Source organism: Pempheris klunzingeri, chromosome 20, assembly GCF_042242105.1.
Source record: "Pempheris klunzingeri isolate RE-2024b chromosome 20, fPemKlu1.hap1, whole genome shotgun sequence".
Taxonomy (NCBI): domain Eukaryota; kingdom Metazoa; phylum Chordata; class Actinopteri; order Acropomatiformes; family Pempheridae; genus Pempheris; species Pempheris klunzingeri.
This window is the reverse complement of record NC_092031.1, coordinates 4,471,751-4,493,039: the sequence shown is the minus strand read 5'-3', so window position 1 is coordinate 4,493,039 and position 21,289 is coordinate 4,471,751. Positions and strand designations below refer to the sequence as shown.

General features: G+C 39.9%; 2 protein-coding genes and 1 non-coding gene across 7 annotated transcripts; 2 read left to right on the top strand and 1 right to left on the bottom strand.

Moving 5' to 3' along the window:
• The first annotated feature begins 507 nt into the window (after positions 1-507).
• Positions 508-7,579, top strand: LOC139220211 (kelch domain-containing protein 1-like). The gene is made up of 13 exons (XM_070852280.1): positions 508-661; positions 1,633-1,703; positions 1,989-2,106; positions 2,357-2,469; positions 2,555-2,645; positions 3,370-3,468; positions 3,894-3,968; positions 4,113-4,171; positions 4,296-4,408; positions 5,087-5,159; positions 5,311-5,395; positions 6,403-6,482; positions 7,253-7,579. The coding sequence occupies exons 1-13, from the start codon at positions 575-577 to the stop codon at positions 7,386-7,388; spliced, it is 1,200 nt and encodes a 399-aa protein (XP_070708381.1). The 5' UTR covers positions 508-574; the 3' UTR covers positions 7,389-7,579.
• A 128-nt stretch (positions 7,580-7,707) lies between these two features.
• On the bottom strand, positions 7,708-20,073 carry LOC139219806 (LIM and SH3 domain protein 1-like). Of its 5 annotated transcripts, none has more exons than XM_070851775.1 (8): positions 19,950-20,073; positions 18,815-18,909; positions 17,210-17,294; positions 14,655-14,762; positions 12,408-12,515; positions 10,058-10,127; positions 9,840-9,940; positions 7,708-8,415 (listed from the first exon to the last, which is right to left on the bottom strand). In XM_070851775.1, the coding sequence occupies exons 1-8, from the start codon at positions 20,016-20,018 to the stop codon at positions 8,242-8,244; spliced, it is 810 nt and encodes a 269-aa protein (XP_070707876.1). In that variant the 5' UTR covers positions 20,019-20,073; the 3' UTR covers positions 7,708-8,241. The 5 variants fall into 5 exon arrangements, with proteins under 5 accessions (XP_070707876.1, XP_070707878.1, XP_070707880.1 ...); XM_070851777.1 differs by having other exon boundaries at positions 9,840-9,937; XM_070851779.1 differs by lacking the exon at positions 12,408-12,515.
• Positions 20,074-21,015: 942 nt separating this feature from the next.
• Positions 21,016-21,087, top strand: trnac-gca (transfer RNA cysteine (anticodon GCA)). Its single transcript has one exon. It is a non-coding gene; the product is annotated as a tRNA-Cys (tRNA).
• Positions 21,088-21,289: the final 202 nt, after the last annotated feature.

Sequence of the window (21,289 nt, the reverse complement as noted above, 5' to 3'; positions counted from 1 at the left end):
CTCCTCGTTTTCAGTGACTGGCTGAGGAATCAGACACTGAGATGCCAGCAGGGGAGCAGGTTTAGTTTTATATTTGTCTTTTTGTCATGTTTCCTGCACCCATATTACCCAAATTACATAAATATTAAAACCTTTTTTCCCTGCAGGGCTTCAGGAGGAGGTGAAATCAAAGGTGCAGCTCATCACATGATGATACTCCTTCATTGCCATTAACTCAAGTAGTCACACCTGCCTCTCCCTTTTAACCAGGCGCCTCATTATATTTTATTAATTAAAGGTAAACTGCAAAAAGTTATGTCTTAAACACGTGGACCCATTCCAGGTTGGACACGTTAAGGTTCAGCTCAGTGAAAGGCACCCAGTGAAGAGTTTAAATAGAGTTAAAGTGCACCCTGGAGGGAAACGTGACCACCTCCTGCTGATGGGAGGAGTGAGAGGACAGAGAAGCCTGTAAAACACGTTCCTCCAACCCACCGAGCCAGTCTGCTTCTCTGCGCGCAGCCGGAGCAGCAGATCAGGTGTCCGGAGCCTCCACAGCCTTCCTTGTTTTTATCCGAGCTCACAGTGTTGGAGGATGGATGCTGCGGAGAGCCGGCTGGAGAGGAGCGGCCACACGGCCTTCATAGACCGCAACACGCTGTTTGTGTGGGGGGGTTACCAGGTAGGACACACCGGACACTGATGCGTAAAGCTACCTGTGCAGGTAGGACTCCCTGCAGGTAAACAAGGCTTTCCTGTCAGGTCTCCGCAGCCTGTTTCCCTCCTGGCATGTTCACCCTCCCTGTTATTCCAACAGTCATCTAATGTTCTTTTCTTTGTTGAATCAGCGCTTCAGCTGCATTAAATCCAGCCTCAATGACAGTTTGGTTTCTAGAGGTGTTGCTTCAGCTTCATGGTCCTCTGGGGGATGTGTTTGTGCTTCAGTGGAGTTCAATTGTAGTGCATTACATTGTGAGGATTTTCTAATATTTTGTCTACCCTTATTGATAGACGTGGGGTGGACAAAATATTGGAAACACAATTACCACACAATTACCATAATACCTCCTTGTAAGTAGGATTTGTATTAAGATAGGATATTGATTTATTAGTCCCATGATGGGGAAATTTAAAATATTATTTTTTATATTATTTAAAAGACAGGAGATTTAAGATATATGTACAGTTAAGAACAGGAAGTGTAAAATGGAAACATCAATAAACAGGGGGAATATAAAAAAGAAGGGGGAGATATTAGAAAGTATTGTACATTGTGAGGTGGTATTAGGCTGCGTTATGAGTGAAACTGAGCATACACACACACACACACACACACACACACACGCTGCCAAAAGCAACCTGATGGAAACGTTCAGGGATCTTTTTTTGATATGCATCTTTCTTAGCATGAACATGTTTCAACAAGAAAACATTTTTCAGTCCCTTGCTGCGTCCTGATTGGTGCTGCAGGTACATCTACAGTTTGTCCTGGGTCACAAATGATCACGAGCCACCACAGTCACATTTTTGTGGAGTATTTAACCTGTAATCCAAAAGCTGCCCTTCTTTTTTTGGCAGCTTTATTCAGCAGATAAGCGTACGGGTACATTGTGTCTTCAAACATGACTTTATCTCCTCTTGTCTTGCTAACAGGTGGTTGGTGGAGCGGACGTCATGTTGCCCAGTGATGAGATATGGCTCTGTGATTTAGACAGCGGCATGTGGTAAGATGGAGAGAGAGGAGGCCGTTTATCAGCTCGGATATACACAGTGTCATCGTGACATTTAAAGCCATGGGTGCATGTGTGTTTTTTAAAAATGGTACAAACAAGATACAGCGACTGTACACACTTGATAAAGGGAGAATTTGTTGAATAAATGCCTAATTTTAAAAAAACAATAGGCCTCCTCTTTTGTTTTTTTTAGCTGCTTCAAACCGGTGCAACCAGTTCCTGTTTGTTGAAACCAAAACCTCTCTATGGCTGAGTTTACCTGTTTTTGTGTGACAGGGAGCGGAGGGAGATCACTGGAGACAAACCCCCAGACTTATCTGGCTTCTGTGGCTCTCATGTTAACGGCACGCTCTACATCTTTGCAGGATGCGACCCCCTCGGATACACAAACCAGGTGAGTCGCCCTCGCTGTTTGTAAAAGCAGCTGCTGTCGTCGCAGATACTCGTATCCTCACAGCACCTTCCCCCGGGCACTGTACCATGTATTGTTATGGCATTTTGTACCACTCAATGACAGCATGCAACGTCCAACTTGGGATCCAACAGACCAAACAAAACCCAGATGAACACTTTGCAGGATCAAGCCTTTGCGTCCTTTTCTTCACAGTGGTCCCGTGACTGATTTGTAACCCTCCTGTTTGTAGATGTTCAGCGTTGACCTCACTGAGCAGAGCTACCTGTGGAAGAGGGTGACCGACACAAAGGGAACGACACCCTCGCCGAGAAACAAACACTCCTGCTGGGTGCACGGACACAGGTCAGGAAACACAGAGGGACCCGCACTGTCCGAGAAGGAGAGCTGTAGTTTCACGTGTGAATTAATGTCGCTTTTCTTGCTGCAGATTAATCTACTTTGGTGGATATGGATGTAAGACCATAGGGGAGGTACGAAACACATCGTCGACGAGCTTCATTGTGGAAGAGATGTCCTGGGTAAATGATGTCCTTTTTAACTGAGAACTAAACAATGCAGTGATTCCTTGGTTGTGTTGATGCTCGATGTTTTCTAGGTTTGGAAAGTGCTTGGATTTTAATGAAGGGCTTGAAACCGCTTTACATTAATATAACTGACTGAATAGTTTGCTGTAATATGAGAGAGCCTGATTGATTTGACTATATTTAACTCACAGTAGCTGTAAGGTGCTGGAAGAGCCTGAAAATGCAGCTTGACAAGCGACTCGCTTGATGAAACCTGTTGAAGGTTAATGAATGCTGCTTGTTCGGATCGTCTCAGGGTTTCAGCTCATCCTGGAGACTTTTTGAAAAGTCTGGAAAGTTAATTTGAGTTTAACCATTTCATCGTCAGTTACGACCTCCAGTGTTTGTGGTCGCTTTTTTAAAAAGTGCTTGAATGTTACTTTGGAAAAGGCGGAGGAACCCAGTTTAACATAATGGTCACAGTTCCCAGTCGTCCACACGTGCACCAAAACTGACTGACTATATACTTCAGATACAATATATATATATATATATATATACTTGTATGCTTCATCTTGTTCAAACTGTACATACTTTTTATGTGTATATCAGTTCATTAGTTTACTGTTTTATTGATCTCCCCATCGGGGGACTAATAAAGGAAAATCTTATCTTATGCACACTTTTTAGAATACAGCTTATTTGGTACTAATGATTATGCTCCAATCTTGTCCTTTAGACAACAATAGGAAATGCATTATTTCGGTGCTGGGGTTGGAACAATGAGGTCAATGTGTTTGACACGGATACTTCTACGTGGAGCGTACCAGAGACCCGGGTGAGCAGAACATGATTTCATGTCTAAGATGTCTTTAGTTAACTGGAAGTATTGGTATACCAGGCAAACGTGGCACTGATCAGCACTGAAGCTATGTTTAGAATATTCTATGGCTTATCATGTTAATTATTGTAGCTCTAAGAATAATTAATGTAGATCAAAGATGTTCCTCACAGCCTTTGTCTTATCTCGTGCTTCCAAATCTCAGGGTAGTAAATCTCGCAGAGGCACAAAAAAATATGGAATTCTCTTTTTTTTTTAAATTTGCCTTCACAGCAGTTCAAAGTATAAATAAAGGAGGGGAGGCCCTACTACTGTCACACTCTTTCTATGCTATATTTCAATGTGCATCGACTTGTTGGCAGTAAAAATACAGTTAATGTTACAGGACTGTGATCTTGGACTGCTTTTGATATTGTGTCCAGGGTCCTGTTCCTGCCCCAAGAGGCTCCCATGCCAGTGCCCTTCTTGGGAACAAAGGTTACATCTCTGGTGGCATGGTGAGTCCGCTTTAGCAGCTCACTTACATACTTACCAAAAAAATTTAGCTTTTTTTGTGTTCATATTCTTAGTTTTGTAATAATAAGTAATGAGACATGCATTTAGACAAATGTCTGATCTTAAAACTGAATATATATTTGCAGGAAACTGCAGACTTGGACCTGTTCTGCTTGGACCTTGAAACCTGGACCTGGACTCAGTTGTAAAACTTTCTTCAGTCTCTCAAACATACAGTAGTTGTAACCTTAATGATTTGATTTTTTTTTCCCCAGTGATTCACTGACTCCTGTTGCACTCTGCTCTGTGTGTATGTTACTTTCCATCAGTGACGTCTCCCAGTCCTGCACACCTCTGGGACGCTCCATGTTCACCATGACGCCCACTTCAGATCACACGCTCTTCATATACGGAGGTCTCGGCACGAACGGAAACACTCTTAGTAAGTCTGGGCTACAGAATCAGTATCAGTATCTAATGTTTCTGCATTTAACTCTGCACGGTCAAAGTCTGCTGCATGAGTAAGACTCTGCCTCCTGGACTATGGGACCGTGGCCCCCTGGGCACAGACGTGACCACAGAGAGGGGTGGAGGTTGTTCACATAACTACTGCAGAGATGCAAAATGAGGCAGCAACATCGGCTTGTGACTCTTTGGGGTTGTTTTGCATGTCTCTGTTTGTTCATTTCAATGGTAACTGGCTAGCTGATGAAAAGATTAAAAAAGAAACACTTTGAATGCCACAGAAAGGAAGGTGTACTGCACAACCTGCAGAATGGAGATCGGTCTGTATATGATGGAGAAGTTGGCACAGCCATTCATAGTTAGACAAGTTCTCTGTTGGTCCCTAACTCTGGACATTAGCAGGCATTCAATTAACATGATCGAAACATACAATCAGTCAGAATATAAACTGAATGATTGATTCCTACGTAGGAAAGTAGTAAACTTTTCAAATTTTTTTTTTAATTTATATTTTTTTTTAGCTGCACAAACCCAATATTTGAATGCAGCTCTGAAAACAAAAGACATTGTCATTGCCCAACTGGTTAGTTTTTCCAAAAGAGTGACTGTGAGTCTCCCTGAGGTTTAATCCGTTATCATTGACCATCTCTACCAGATGACGCCTGGCAGTTTCACACGCAAAAGAAAGAGTGGATCAAGACGACGCACCCACACGAGGACAAGCCCAGGTAGTGAATTTGTCATTTGAAGTTCATTAAAGTGCTGCACAAGTTTCTAATTTGATAATGCACCATTTGCATATTTAAACAAAATGTCTTGTCTTGTCTAAAACCAGTGTGTGATTGATTCTGGATTCACCCAAATGTTCGTCTTCCTCAGGGTGTGTCACACAGCCTGTCTGGGAAGTGACAATGACGTTGTCGTGTTCGGGGGAAGCAGCAACATGTGCATCCTCATGGACACGGTGCGTGATGTGAAAACTTTGAAGGATTTAGGTCCGAGCAGTTACTGTTTTGTTTAACCTAGCTGTGTTCTTAATAGCTAAATTATTTGAAAGTTTTATTTCTAGGTCCGCAGCAGAGTCTGAGTGAGCAAAACACTGTGTAGCTTAATCTTTTCCCAGAGGATTGTTCAGACTTTAGCAACATATTGCAGCATAATGCCTTTAAACTCTTCCTTCCCTCTGTAATGTTGTTTAAACTTATGTCATTTGTTGAATGAAGGGGATTTAAGTAAAAGTGTTGCATAAAGTAAAGGTTAAGTGGCTTAAGTGTGGCTAAAAACTCCATAGAAAATGACTTGGTGTATGTTATTTGTCTATATGAGAACAGGACCGGCTCAGTCAAAGTGTATTGCTTCTTGTGAAATACTGCAAACATGTTGCCACATTTTGAAAACACTGAAAATAATCTGCACAGGGAATTATAATAAAAAAAGTAGCTTGTGCAAATACTAACACGCTGATGTTTAGTGGGCTTTATTACACGGCTTTGTTGAATATGCTATTCTGATTGGTCAATTACAGTCTGTTATTTCTGTGTAGAAACACGAGGCCCCATGGGTACTGTAGTCAGCCAGAGACAAATAATTTTTTGATCCCATTTGAATTGTGCCAAGAATCACACACACGATGTTCATCAATTTAAAAGAGAATTTTGCAAGTCAAGAAAGTCAGTTTATTGTAAATATTCGAATATTATCGTCGAATATTTTGCTTTCTGTAGTACAGAGCTGTGTAATAAGCAGGATGTATCACTCTGTCATAGTTTGTTTGCTGTAAATTATCCCTTACATGATCTTTACCAATGTTGGCTTAGCCTATAGGTCTACTAACATTTGCTGATTTTCAGTCCATATTGCCCACAAATGCTTAAAAACTAAAAGGCTGAAAACTCTTTATAATAGAGGAAATATTGTCTTGATGTCATCTGTCCTCCATCCTCATGTGATTATTGTCTATCGTCTTATCAGGTGGCCATTCTGAGGGCTCCATCGCAGCATCACTGCAGAGACGTGTTCATGTTTCAGACCCAGCCGTACTCCCTCCTCAGGTATGTCTACCTCTTCCACGTTAGTTTCAGATAATATAAGAGTCCGGACTCATATTTTGTTATGTGCCAGGTTTGTGTGGGTCGTGGAAATCCTTGAAAATGCTTTAATGTGATATTTTCAAGGTTTGAAACTGCTTTCCATTAACATAATTTGACTGAATAGTTTGCTGATATGATCTAAGTTGGAGAGCCTAATCCATTTATCTAATTCACCACAGCTGTAAGGGGCTGGAAAAGCTTGAAATTGCACTTTGAAGATGTGTCGTGGAGCATAACTGAGTCTGTGTTGTCACATGTATGTCTTGTTGGCGCTGCACATTATGTACACTGGTAGCATGTGAGAGCATGTTTGTGTGTTGTCTGCATTCACATGTGATTTAAGCAGTTTTAACAAAGTCCACAGAAACACTCGGAGCTATTTATACTCTCTCTGTTGGACCTGTGTGCCTGTACACATACAACAGAGGTGTTATGCTAATGAGCTTTAGATTGTTGAGTGGGCAACAGGCTGTAGTATGTTGATATGAAATAGGTTTAAAACTACTGTGCTGTGTTCACTGACAGAACACACCTACCAAGGGTTTAAATAAATTATAAATAAAGCCAAGATTGAAAAAACACCTAAAATAGGAACATTGCAGCCAACAGATGGACATAAACATGCAAACGGTGAGATCAGGACAACTCTATTAAAGACACAGTACACCAGAGTATATTTTAAAAGTAGTTCTGGAGCATTTGAACAAGCTGTGTGTTTATTTCCCTTGTAGGCTGTGCGAGGACTTTTTAGGAGGAAACCCAGAGCTGTTTGGGAAGCAGCTGAACTGGCTGCCGTCAAAGCTACGGAGCAAAATCGACAAGCGAGTGGCCTTTTTCTCCACTACGAAGCCTCTTCTTACAGCTTGAAGCTTTTTTTGTTTTTTAGATTCTGAGCCAGTTAATTGTTACATAACAGTTTTCATTCTTTGTGTCGGGAATGTCTTGTCTTTGATTATTGATTTATAGAAATGTCTCCTTGTTTTAACTTTAAAAAAAAAACCTCTTTGTAAATAAAGTTTTCCCCTTTTTAAAAAAAACACTTTAGGTAAAATTTTAGTGATTTGATGTGCAATCAGTTTTTGAATAAAGGTGTTTATGTTGTATATTACTGTGGTGTTTATGATCATTTCCACTGTAGTCGTGCTGAAGCATGATCACACATTTAACTCAAAGTTAAATATTCCACTTTTAATCAAATCAGCTTACATGATTCAATCATTACATGTATGGTTTTCTCTTAATATAATATAGAACAAGCGTTAATGGGTTTTTAGAAAACATCAACTCATGAAGTCTTTGGTTTAAAATTCAGAAAACTTTACAGTTATTTGACACTTAAATGCATCTGTTTCTGTCAGAGCTGCACTTTACCACCCAAGGACATAAAAAGGTAAAGATCTAAATACATGTGGGAAGCATTGTAAACTGTAGGTGGATTTAATATTTCTGCTTTTCTCTTGCATGGGTTTGTTATCACTGTTCTTCCCCTGAAGTAAAATTTCAATTTGGCTAATCTCATTTCACAAGAAACCATAAACAGTAACTCTTCTTTATATTCCAAAGTCATAAAAGACAGTCAATCGAGGGGGCAAATTAGTTTTTCTTATTTAAAAAAGTTTGAGGAAGAAGCCTGATAGTCTGTGTTGACTGCAGGTTCACGTGGCGGCTCGTGCTGAAGGTGAAGCGGCTCACCTCTGCGGGACAGGTGTGTGTGTGTGATTCACACAGGTCGGACGTAGTTAGCAGGCAGCAGGCCCCGCTGCCCCGTGCGCTGGTTGCATCCGAACATCCATCCCTCGTCGATCTGCTCCACGTCCAAGATCAGATCGCCTTCCTGGAGGGAAACTTCATCTGCGTCTGCTGCCGCGTAGCCGTACATGGCCTGGTAACGTTTCTGTGGGATCAAACACACACAGGAGCTTATTATCGTAAAAGGCATTATTACAGAACATGATCTCTGTATGAACTGAAACTAAAAAGCTTAACTTTTATCATATATCAAGAACTAATTGAATAATACATGTAAATAGATAAAAGACTGCAAACAGAATTACATTCTTATTACAATAGAAACCACACATAAATACATGCTGCACTATATGGCCAGAAAATGTGTGGACATCTATTTGAATTCTCTCTTCTTGCTTATCTAGCTCTTCCGTGTTTAAGCCAGATATAGTGAACTTTTTTCTTTTTTATCATAATTTTCTCATATTCTATATTGTGCATACCTCTTTTATATTTTAATGCTTATGTTTTGGATTATGTACAAATACAAGAAGGCAAATGTTGTTTGTTGTTTCCCTTTTCTGGAACTGGGAAGCTATGTCAAACTGCATCAAACTACCACTGCATTTAACCCTGAAAACTAGTAAAATCACATCTTAATTTAAGAAATTCAGAACAGTAATTATTATTATTAGTAGTATTATCAGTTTAGGCTACACAGGATATGTGAGGGTTGACTGTATTTGTGGTGAAACTTGGATAAAGCTCCGCTGTGTATTTGTAGTACTGTGTTATGTATACTATTATACTATTACTCTAATATTTCCTTTGACTATTTACTGTTGAGGTGACATTATGAATGTGACAGAACTTTTTTTTTTAAATGTTTTCTTCATTTATTAAATTATGGTCCCATTCAAAAGGCGGGACTATGTTCTGACAAACCAATCAGAGGTGGTCTTTGATGGCGGTCTACACGAGCTCCTGTCGTCTCTCCCCTCACTCAGTCAGTCTACTTAAACCCCTTTAAATCCTGTTTGTTGTCAGTTCGTCCTTGTTCATAGTTGGTCAGCATGAGGTCACTTTTGTGTCTTTATTATCCTACAGAACAGGTTTGAGAGCAAAACTGCAATCAAAAAACAGAAAACTGTTGACACTATACACAGATTTAATAAGAAATCTATTCTACTTACAATAAAACATTTATTGATTCCAGTGTCAGTATTTTTTTCTCTCAAATCTAGTTTTTGATTGCAGTGTAGAAAGTTTTGCTCTTAAATCTGTTCTGTTTGATTGCCTCATAAAGACACAAAGGTATCCTCGTACACCTGCCTGTATTTGTATTCAAACTCACAAAGCCTGGTCCATTAATAAATGCTTTTCGCAGCTTCATGAGGAGAAACTTGACTTCAACCCCATCCGACACATTTGGGATGTATATTAAAGGCCAACTGTGGTGTGAAGAGCCTCCCCTGAAGAATACAGGCTGTTACAGCAGCAAAGTAATTGTTTCTGAATGACATAGGGATGTAATGATCAGGTGTCCACATACTTTTGGCCATTTAGTGTAGTTTTATGTATTGACCTTACCCCTCCACTAGGTGGTGCTACAGCAGCAGGACGCATTTGTCTGACCGGCTGACTGAATCTCTCAGGGTTGGATGGTTGCTCTTCATTGCCTTCATAGTCTTCTGTCACACACACACACACACACACACACACACACACACACACACACACAGAGTTAATATAAATATAAACAGATAAATACGGTTATTTAGGGGAGGGTGTCTCAAAAGGTGCCTTACCTCGTCTGTTCTCAGGAGGAGGTGCGTCACTTCGAATCCTGCTCTTCTCAAATTCTTCATGGTACTTTATCTGCACACACACACACACACACACACACACACACACACACACACACACACACACACACACACACATTAAAACTACATCTGTTGAGCGTCACGTCGTCTGTGAGAAGTAGCTCACCGTTTTAGGAGGTGCTGAGAGATGATCAGGGGGGTTATAATAAACCTCTAAACAGTGTTTAAAGTTTCAGATTTCAGAAGCAAAAAGATTAAAGGTACCAATAAATCAATCAATAATCTTATGTATTAACAATCGATTTTCCCTCTTTAGACTTAAGACTGACTGTGCTTGACTTAAATAAACAAACAGGAATCATGTTTAGGTTATTGCTGAGGGCACCGTAATTTTTCACAATAGGAAGAATTTAATCTGGTATTCTGACTAATTTCACTCTTATCCACACTTTGTTCTGTTGGAAACCTCAAGAAGATAATGAAGTTTAGGGGTGAGGGGCGTTTGTGTAACATACCGAGAGAGAGAGAGAGAGAGAGAGAGAGAGAGAGAGAGAGAGCTAGTGAACTTCTAAAACATTTATCGAGGAGGAAACTGATGATTGATAATATGGAAAAGAAAGAGCAGCCGCCCTGCGTCCTCAAAAGACCTCAGGAGGAACAAACAGGAAGAGGAAAAGATGGGAAAACGGGGGAGGAGAGTGAGGGAGTAAAAAAAAAAGGCAAAACTACAAAAAATTTAAGGAAGGAAGGGTGGAAGACAGAATAAAAGGATAAGGGGTAAGGATTAAAAGGAAGGGAAGAAGGAGGGAAGGAAGGAAGCAACCAGTGGAAAAAGAAAGTTTCTAGATTTTCAACCTTCTGACATGCAGCTTATCACCCGTCATTCCTTTCTTCAACCAGTGCTCTCATGAGAGAAGAAAGAGAAAGTTAATGTGTGTGTGTGTGTGTGTGTGTGCGAGTGTGTGTGTGTGTGTGTGTGTGTGTGTGTGTTGACTTAGTGTCCACAGCTGAGAGACTTTGACCATATAGGGCAGCTGCTGCTCGGTGGACGGGCAGAAATGTCTGAAATGTTCCTGTGTGTCTGTGCAGGACGCTGCTGTTTGGATCAGTCTGTTCTCTCTCTGGACTGAACCCGTCCACAAACCACCATCCTGCTCTGAAAACGCTCCTGTTATTGAACCGTGATGGCTTCCTGTTGTGTCTCAGGGAAAACACTGATTGCATCTGGCCATATAATAGTTGTTTGGTACCTTATGGTGAGAAAAAACACTGTGCTTCATATTTTTGCAAACATTTACAGTGAGATTTCTACCAGATGAGCACAGCACCTCTGAAAACAGCTTACATTGTGTTCTGTTGATTAACTAATTTGGATTTAGACCTATCGTCAATCAACAATTTCCATATATAGCTGATTAACAATAGACAGTCGAAGTCCCACCCCCTCAGAATATGTACTGTGCTAAAGACAAATAATTATTCAAACCGTTTGAATTGTGCCATGAATTACACAGACGATGTTTGACAATTTAAAAAGATAATTTTGCAAGTATGTAAATCCTGGAACCATTCAAACAGGATCAACAAATAATTTTTCTGTTGCTGTTCACTACCAAACTTATTTTTTTACAAAAGGGCCCATCGAAAGGGGCGGGGCTTTGCCTCTCTCTAGTGATATTATCTACAGAAAGAAAACAGTGACAGAAGAGTTACCATGAACATTGCAGCAAGCCTTAAGAAACATACAGAAATAGCTCTTAAATCTACATATTTCCTCAATACTTGATGGGAAATTAAATGAGAAAGAAGGAAGAAATACTTTAATCCTTTATGTAAGTAAATATATCAATACCACAATGTAGAAATACTGCATTCGAAATCTTACGTAAATAAAAGTACATCATTATTAAAAACAAAATGTATGTAAATGTATTATGTATTATATTTTATAAGCTTATGATGTGTTTTTTATGTGAAATTGTAATCTGCAAAGTAACTATAGCAATCAAATAAATGTACTAGAGTAAAAATTACAATATTTACCTCTGACATATAGTGGAGTAGAAGCAGAAAGTGGCATGAAAAGAAAATACTCAGGTTAAGTACAAATACATCAAAACTGTATTAAGTGCAGTTCTCGAGTAAATGTGAATATATTCACACGCTAGTGGTTAGTTAGAGCAAAATAACTGTCAGACAATAAGGCTCCAGAAGTGATAGGAACACTGTTTGTGGAAGGATGTGTGTGTTTCTGTTCAGGCAAAAAAAAAGAAAGAGATATTTGGCTGAACTGACCCTTTAACATCTTTCACTGTTTCTCAGCAGGACTTACGTTACTGATCTGGTCTTGCGTCTTCTTCAGTCTCTGCATCTCCGGAGTGTCGGCCACCACGCTGAAGCCTTTCCCCTTGCTCTTTTCAAAGTCCTCCTTGTAAAGAGCCTGAAATTTTATAATTCCAGTATCAAAAAACATCCTTAAGAAATAGTTAGATATTTTGGGAAATACACTAATTTGCCCCCCAATAGACACGTTTGATACTTATTTAATAGTTACTCACATCTGCACGCTAAATATGAAGGTATAACCACTAGCTGCTAGCAGTCTACTAGCTTAGCTTAGCATAAAAACTGGAGACAGGAGGAAACAGCTAACCTGGCTCCATTCAAAAGCTAATAAAATCCACCTCGCAGCCCCTCTAAAGCTCACTAATTAACATAATGTTGTTTGTTGGAGTCTGGTCATCACCATAAAGTTGCCAGCTCCAGGAAGTCACTGCACATTTTCACACATCAGTTTATGTATGGATTAAAAGAATGATATATAGCTCAAGGTTTGGAAATCCTGGCAGGCGGATTTTGTTACCTTGAGCTTTGGACAGAGTTAGGCTCACTGTTCCCCCTTGTTTCCCCTTTGTGAAGCAGCGTTTACTTTCTATCCTCTCCACCTATGGAACAAGCTTTCTGAACGCGCTAAAACTGTCAGCGCATTTAAAACCAGGCCTTAAAACATTACCGTTTACTGTGGCTTTCCAATAACAGAGCTACATAACTTCTTTTAATTTGCAACTATTTATACACGCTTTTATTGTCTTTTAATGCGTCTTCTCTTGAGCTTGAACTATTTATTTTTTTGTGCTTTTATTATCTTTTCCCCAATGTGGGACGAATAAAGGTTTATCTTATCTTATGTATCAGCTGAATGACATCGCAGCGTTACAAAATGATAAGAAACAGGCACACTGGCGACTTGTCACCCCTTAATTTGGAGTAAAGTCTACTAGAAAGCTACAAATTACAGGGGTGATGTCTCTGAACAGTGTACAGTCAAAGTATTTTTAAAGCTGGGCCATATTTTTAGTTCAAAATGACTGGGAATGGGTGGAATGAATGGGTGGCGAATGAGCTCCAATGGCTTTAATGTAATCCTTTGGGGCAACTGTACCAGATCAAAGTATGTCAAATGAAATTGCTTGTTTTTTTCTTCTGACAAGCTCAGATTGTTATTCTGACAACATTACAGAAAGGATCCTTACAGAGATCAACCTGTAAGATCTTTTCTGTTCAACCAGAAATAGCCGATGTATCACACAGTCACAAGTCACCAAACTCTGTTGATAAAAACTGTAATTTTACACTGAATTTATTGGTCTACCGTTGTCTCGATCAGGTAGTTAGTTTGAGTTATTGTGTGACTTTGGTGTTTTAATTGGTTAGTTTGGATCCTATACAATGTTTGTGTAACACACAATAACACAAACAAACTAACAGATTGAAGCAGTAATAGACCAGCGACTCCTGGGATGTGCAAGATTCAGTTGCTGTTTTTGTAAATGGAGTCTGGTGGGTTTGAATCGTGCGTTTCTGGTTAAACAAAAAGGATCTTTCTGGTCCGTCTCTGTAGGGATCCTCTCTGTAATGTTGTCAGACACTTAATATAACAATCTGGGCCTGTCAGTGGTACTCAAGTACTTTTAGTGGACCTACTTTGATCTGTAGCCGTTACCCCAAAGGATTACAGCCATTATAGACTTTCGCAACTAATGTGATTGATGATTTTGTACTATCAAGTCATTTTGAAAGCAAAATATGTAAAACTAGTAAAAATACCAAAATCATTCTTTAAAAGAGGGATTTTTAGAGGCCTGAAGAAGTAAAATTATAAGGTATTTCACAACAACAAACAAAACATAGAGCTTAAATCTGAAAAATAAACCGAATTTTGATCAAAAACTGTCCTTTTCTTATTTGTGGATGGTATTTTACATGTTGGGAACGACAGCAATGGTAAATTCAACACACAGCCTGAATGCAGCACAGGATCAAAACCACATCGGAATGATTTAACAACCAAGTTTACATGTTAAGGGATAGATTTTTATAAAAGCACATGCAGACATGCAAACACATACATATACACAAACAGTTAGAGGCTGGAAAGACGTCACATCTAAAACTTCACCTATCAGACTGAAGAAAATGGACACTCGATGAGTTGTTATGATTCGAGAGAACTGAAGTTAAGATTTAGTGTTATTAGATTATTCGAAGGTCTTTGGGGTTTCTTTTCAGGAGAACATACGTTACTGATCTGGTCTTGTGTCTTCTTCACTCTCTGCATCTCCGGAGTGTCGGCCACCACGCTGAAACCTTTCCCCTTGCTCTTTTCAAAGTCCTCCTTATAGAGCGCCTGCAAATTTGTAATTCGTCAGGATTTAAGGAGCGTAGTCTTTGAAATTAGACAGCAGGGTTTAGAAAGAGACCCCTGAGGTTAACTTCTCGGCCCAAAGACGGTTGTATTCTTCAAGATGACATTATAAGGTTATAAGTTACGTTGTTGGGGAGTTACACATTACAAAGTAAATGTAATTTTAATATGACATTTCTGATTTGATTCATCTTCTGTCCTGAAATGTTTTTAATCCTGTTTCGACCACCTACAGCCATTTGTAACAATGCTTTATTAACATTCATTATTTATTATTAAATTATCGATATTTACATGTAAATGAGCATATTTGGAGTCCGATGGGTGGTGCTGATGAACACATGAGTTCATGTAAGTAGTCTGGAGGTGAACCGTTGCTCTCACCATACCTGCGACTAGCCGCCTTTCAGTGCTGGAAATTCAACTTTTTCCTCAATCTTGATTTAAGTTTTATTGAAGAACGTTTAATGAAGGTTTGACTGTGCTGAGGTTTATACTGCATGGCTTAAATCTATGTTTTAGGGACTTTTCAGTTTATTAGCCAGTTTAAAGCATTTGTTAGAATAAGTAGCAAGCAATCTGTAACCTACTGCATCTCTGTACTGTAATATCCTATTACAGCTGGATAGATGATTCATAAATACACACACACTGTGCTTTAAACAGCCATTGGTCTGATTTCCTTGTAAACACTTGCAAGATTAAACTGAGCCAAAATGTTTACTTGACAGTAAATCTGAGATCCCCCCCCCCCCAAACACACACACACACACACACATACACACACACACACACACACAGTGAGTCATGTTCTTGCTATGAGGAATATGCTGCCTCAGTACGAGAGCTGGATCGCCGAGACTTTTATGGTTATAAACAATGAACAGGGTTGGTTGGATGAGACGACAGGAAAGGACAGACAGAGAGAGAGAGAGAGAGGAGAGAGTGAGGAGAGAGTGAACAGAGGGGAAGAAACAACTTTTGGTGTAAATTTGATAGTGATGTTATCATAACAATCATGTCGCATAAGAACACAGTTATGTTACATGATAGCTTAAAGGGGTTTTAACCAAAAATGGAACCACTCTCGTCTGGTCTGTGCAGCTACATTAAGACTATAATGAATCTAGTATGCATGTTGTGAGAAGTAACACTGGTTCACTGTGTTTCATTAAAATCATTTGGTTCCTTAAATACTTTTCATTCCCTTTAATAAAAACAAATCAACTAAAAAACATCACCCACTGGTTTGTGGACTGCTGTTTTCAAGCCTCAGTTTGAGAATTTTCTAAATCTCCCTATTGGTTGTTGATTTTGGAGCCAGAAGTGATGCACAAGCCTTTTCCCCTGCGTCTGATTGTTAAGTAAGCGGAGCCCTGCAGCATACCCATCTTTATCATCTATTTTACTCTAAATGGGACCATAAGTTATTGAATGAACATCAAGCTGTGTTGAAGAAGACTTGAAACTAGCGACTGAGACCGTAAACACATTAGGAAAATGTTTACTGAGGTAATAAATCAAGTGAGAGAAGTCATCCCCTGCTGGCCATTAGAAAGAATGAAGGTTTAAGGCGCTTCTGCATTGACTTCACATTTCAGAGCAGGAAGCTACGTCCACTTCTTTCATACAGTCTATGGTCATGCCTAAACCTAACCAATCACTGGCCAAAATCACCACCAAAATCCCGGCTTAAAAACGGCAGTCCACAAACCAATGGGTGACGTTGCTGTGGCTATAGTGACTTTATTCTGTTAAAGAATAAACTCTGCTTACTACGTTAAAAGTGCTTATGATGATTTGAGTTTTAAGGAACGTTTGGGGAAAAACTTTTCCACCTTTTGCGAGGGAAGAAAAACTTTGCCTCCAAATGTTGAGTGGCAAGATAATCCTCGAAGCAAACTGTAAAGGAATCCCTGTAATTTTGCGTGACTTGGAGGGCTTATCGCTGCTGAAGCCAGGTTAAATTGCTGGCTTGAAGAGGGTGTGATTAGATTAGAGATTAGGAACAGTGAAGGCAGTCAGGGAGGCTGAGTTGAGCCGGTGCCACACGAGAGACAGAAAGGAAGAGTTTTTAAAACTGCATTTACACTTAATAATGCTCGAATTCGGTTTAGGTTATTGAAGGCCAACATCAGATCTTTACATCAAAGTCACACTAACATGATCTAATTTTAGTATCTGGTCTCAGGGCTCATTTCATTCAATCGGACAAATTCAATTGTCTTGAGCACAGAGCCAAGAGGTCCGTCCACGTCTCCTGCTGCGAGACAGACAGACAGCTGAGTGAAGGAGACAGATAGAGAGGGAGAGATACAGCGACTCTTGATGATGCAATGAGATTAGGACGAGTGACAGACAGCAGAGACCAAGCGGGAGCGATAGCAGAGATAGAGGGGAGCGACACGGCTGATGTGTGGCTGTCTGACCTGGCTGTTGAGCATGCTCTGTTGTTTGAGACGCAGGTTCTCGGGGGTGTCGGTCACTATAGTGAAGGAGGTTTTGGGGTAATGCCTGAAAGAAAAGAGGAGGATAACAGAAATCACTTCCACTGGATTTAAAACAAAAGTAATCTCATCTGAATACTTTTAGTTTACTTTTTTACATTCTGCCCTTAGAAAAATGGACGAAGCCACAAAAATTGTGCTCCACAAATATTCTGTTTTCTCTTTAAACATCTGAAAACTCTTACAAAAACAGGACTGGAGCGAACTAGAGCTGTGTGTATTCTACAACATAAGGGAAGGGTTTTTTTTGTGTGTATGTTTTGTGTAAGTGATGGTGATATTGCCAGATAAGGAAGGCTGTTTTGGCTGCTTGAGCCTTCCGTCTTTCTTTCGCCACCACAAAGTGGAGCACTCGTCTGAGAAACCCCGCTTTTCACATGCTTTTCATTTCTGTACTTTTAAACCTGGGCTCCAGTTTTATATATATTGGGTTTGAAATGACTGATGGGCACAAAAACTTTTGGAAATGGTCCAGTAGATCGAATGGGCTGTAATGGCTGTAATGTAATCCTTCAGGACAATCGCACACGATCAACATACGTCCAGTTAAGGTGCTTGTTTTTGCCACTGACAGGCTCAGATTGTTTGACCAGAAACAACCACTATGTTGCACTATTCAAACCCACCAGACTACTTTGACAAAAACAGTCATTTTACCTTGCTTAACATTGTAGTTGCAGGTCTACTGCTGCCTTTCTCAGTTAGCTTGTTTGTGTTACTGTGTGTTACGCAAATATTGTGGGGGAAGATCCGAACTAACCCTTTAAAAACACCCACAAGTCACACAATAACACAAACAGGCTACCCAACTGAGACAGCAGTAGACAAACAACTCCTCTGTAAAATTACTGTTTTTTTCTATAAAGTCTGGTGGCTTTGAACCAAGTGATACAACACAATGTTTACACACATGTTTTTGTACGTACTAGCCATTTCTTGCCCAACATATGTAAAAAAAAAAAAGTTATCCTCCCAGTGGGTGTGTCAGTTAAGGTGCTGCTGATGTTACTGTTTTGTTTTTGTGGCCATTACTAACATATGGAGGATGAAATGTGACTTATCTGTGAATAAATGAGAGAAAAGGACAAATGGATAGTAAAGAAATCGTCCTGCTGTGTGGTTATAAACGGAATCAGACAGGCAAACTCTCTCTCATCTCCAGTCACACTCATTGGGATCACATGATTCGGCCCGCCAGTTCACACTTCTCTTTTCCATCACCTCCACACACACTGCAGCGTCCACCATCTGCGTGTCTCACTCTCTTCGGAAATAAACATCTGCTCGTCTCATGACAGCTTTTGTTTGCGATAAAACGACAACAAACCTCCAAACAACCAAATAAAATATGCAACATCTACAGATTTATAACAGATTGTAACCATGTGGTCACAGTTTCATAATTCTTGGTCCTTCCTACAAGATAATTCAGGTGCTTCCACGCAGAATCAGATGTTGTCCTGTTGTTCTTACAGGTGTGTCAGTCACTTTAAGCATCAGGATGATCAGTGTGGTGTAAACACTCACATACTGCAGTAAGGTTTCTTCTCAAAGCCTTTGTAGGTGGTCATGCTCAGGGCCATCTTGCACACCTCGCAGCTGAAACAACCCTTGTGCCAATACTAGACAGAGGAAGAGAGCACAAAGCCAGAGCTAAAGTGTAAAATATTAAGTTCAATCCACTGAATTAAAAACATGCATTCAATTGTGAGTTCTCGTCAGCTACGAAAAGAGGACGTGAGGGTAACTTTTGCATTGACAGGCTGAGAAAATGCCTTCACCGCTTCACATGAGAGCACAGCTGTTCATCTGTTTCCCATCTCTGCACTAAACAAGTACCAACAGATGTTAACAGAGCAAAATGATCACATGAGGATGAATACTGTTTGTTTAAATGCACATTAAAATGATTAATTATGGTTTGAAGTACTTCAAACTCCTCCAGTAACCTGTTTTCATGGTTTACTTGATTTGGCTTAATGTCCAAAAAGATGTGTGGTCACTTGAAGGAAACATCTTAGTGCCACAAAATACCAAAACCAAAGTTTTTGCCATTTACTCAAAAATGTGCACAGCGTCTGAACCCTCTGTGTACACCTGACACAGAAAAGACTCTTTCCTACTTGGTTTTACTCAGTGACCTTTATGTTTTGGCCACCATTCGCTCACTTTAGCTTCAATTGTGTCCTTGAATTGATTTAATTAACCTTGACTGTTGCTGTAATGAGGGTTTTTATCTTTATCTGACTACAGTCACATTATCAGAGTATCAAGCTGATAGCAACTGTCATTTAGAGGTTTGTGGCTGATGTTTATCTGTCAGACATCTCATCATCACCCCCCTGGTGTGTGTTTGTGTGTGTCTTTATGTGTGTATATATAGTATATGTGTGCATGTACTGTGTGTAAATAAAGATATAGTGATAGATATATAGTGGTGAAGCATCACAGAGAGGGCACTGTGACATTTATTGTACGTAAATATCACATAGGAGAAAAATACCTCTGCCTCTGACCATCTTTGTACTTTATAAAAGTATTTGCCTGAAGTAATACTGCTGACAACACATGGCAGAAAGAAAAACTGATCAAAACATACTCCTGCAAAAACTATCACACAGAAATATTGCACAGCTACGAGGTTAGACTTGTATCACCTTACCTTATCAAGGCAATTTATTTTTTCTGTGGGGTAAACTGGTTTATTGCATCTTCCACAGGGCGGATTCATGATGACGCTCTTCACAACACAGCAACGAAAAGAAAACAAACAAACACACAAAGAAACAGACCCAGTAAAAAAAAAAAAAGGGTTCTGGAGTTAAGTAGGGACTCTGATGATCAGCTGGGACACGCACAGCCTCCTCTTCTTCTTCTTCTTCGCCTGCAGGCACATCAGTCATTAAAAAGACGCGACCTCAAGGCAAGGAGGAGTCAAGCCTGCAGTGGTGCATTCACTGACATCGGATATAGAGTTTTTACATGCACTTTGTTGCTGAATTGTCGCCGGACAGTGGTCGAAAAAGCGTGCATGTTGTCAAAGAGCTTCACTGGACATTAGCAGTGGTCTCTTGACCCCCATGTAAGTCTCTGCGCTGTCACCATTCATAGTTTAAACCCTAAAATGACCCAGAATCGACATTTTCATCACACTTTCTATCCTGATGCAATTTTATCTGATGCTTGACGTTGCTTAAGATACAACGTGTAAAAGCACGTTGATATTAAAGACAAGAGACGCTCATTAATGAGCTGTATTTACACATCCCACAAGAAGTGTTGCGATCGACGGGTTTCTCCGAAGCCCCTGAAGGCAGCATCAAGTGCATTAAGGGGAATAACCTTAAAAGGAGCAGCGACTCACACTGAACATCAAACACGATGTCATGACATAATTCAATTAGGTGATCACAGAAATACGACAAAAAATATGCAGATTGGTGCCAATAATCAACTGAACAAACTATAAATAAGATTTAAAAAAAAAAACATTTGATGATTCGACAGTGAGTTAAACTAAGTCGATGTTTGGCGCCATCTGTCGGACAATAACCGGAACTACAACTGCGTTAGACATCTTGTCTCAATGTAAGCTAAATATTACAATATGGTTTAAACCTTAGTTTACTGTATTAACACTGCGGCGATTCTCAAAATACTTCACTTTAGACGCAATACATACACTTTGGTAATAACTAAATACATGGCTGTCTCCTGTGTTAAACATCGGGGGTATAGCTCAGTGGTAGAGCATTTGACTGCAGATCAAGAGGTCCCCGGTTCAAATCCGGGTGCCCCCTCTTTTCCAACTCCTCCTAATTTACCTTCGTTGTCGTGTCTCAGCCGCTTATTTACCGTCCCGTCGTTGTATTTAACATTGTAAAATACTGTACTTAGTATTAATACCCCGCACGGTGAATGGGAAGCAACCGTTAGCAACTGTTATGAGGTTAACGGTTAATCTACTCTTAATAACGTTTAACCTGAACCCTACATTTCTTT

What these genes read in the sequence shown, in the direction of transcription:
- LOC139219806 (XM_070851775.1), bottom strand. Translation starts at nt 20,018, where the DNA reads ATGAATCCGCCCTGTGGAAGATGCAATAAACCAGTTTACCCCACAGAA. An exon ending in CGCAAGACCAGATCAGTAAC is followed by an intron (nt 10,128 to 12,407) that starts GTAAGTCCTGCT and finishes GTGTGTGTGCAG; the next exon opens with ATAAAGTACCATGAAGAATT. An exon ending in TCCTCCTGAGAACAGACGAG is followed by an intron (nt 9,941 to 10,057) that starts GTAAGGCACCTT and finishes TGTGTGTGACAG; the next exon opens with AAGACTATGAAGGCAATGAA.
- LOC139220211 (XM_070852280.1), top strand. Translation starts at nt 575, where the DNA reads ATGGATGCTGCGGAGAGCCGGCTGGAGAGGAGCGGCCACACGGCCTTC. An exon ending in TGCTGGGTGCACGGACACAG is followed by an intron (nt 2,470 to 2,554) that starts GTCAGGAAACAC and finishes TTCTTGCTGCAG; the next exon opens with ATTAATCTACTTTGGTGGAT. An exon ending in TGTGCATCCTCATGGACACG is followed by an intron (nt 5,396 to 6,402) that starts GTGCGTGATGTG and finishes TCGTCTTATCAG; the next exon opens with GTGGCCATTCTGAGGGCTCC.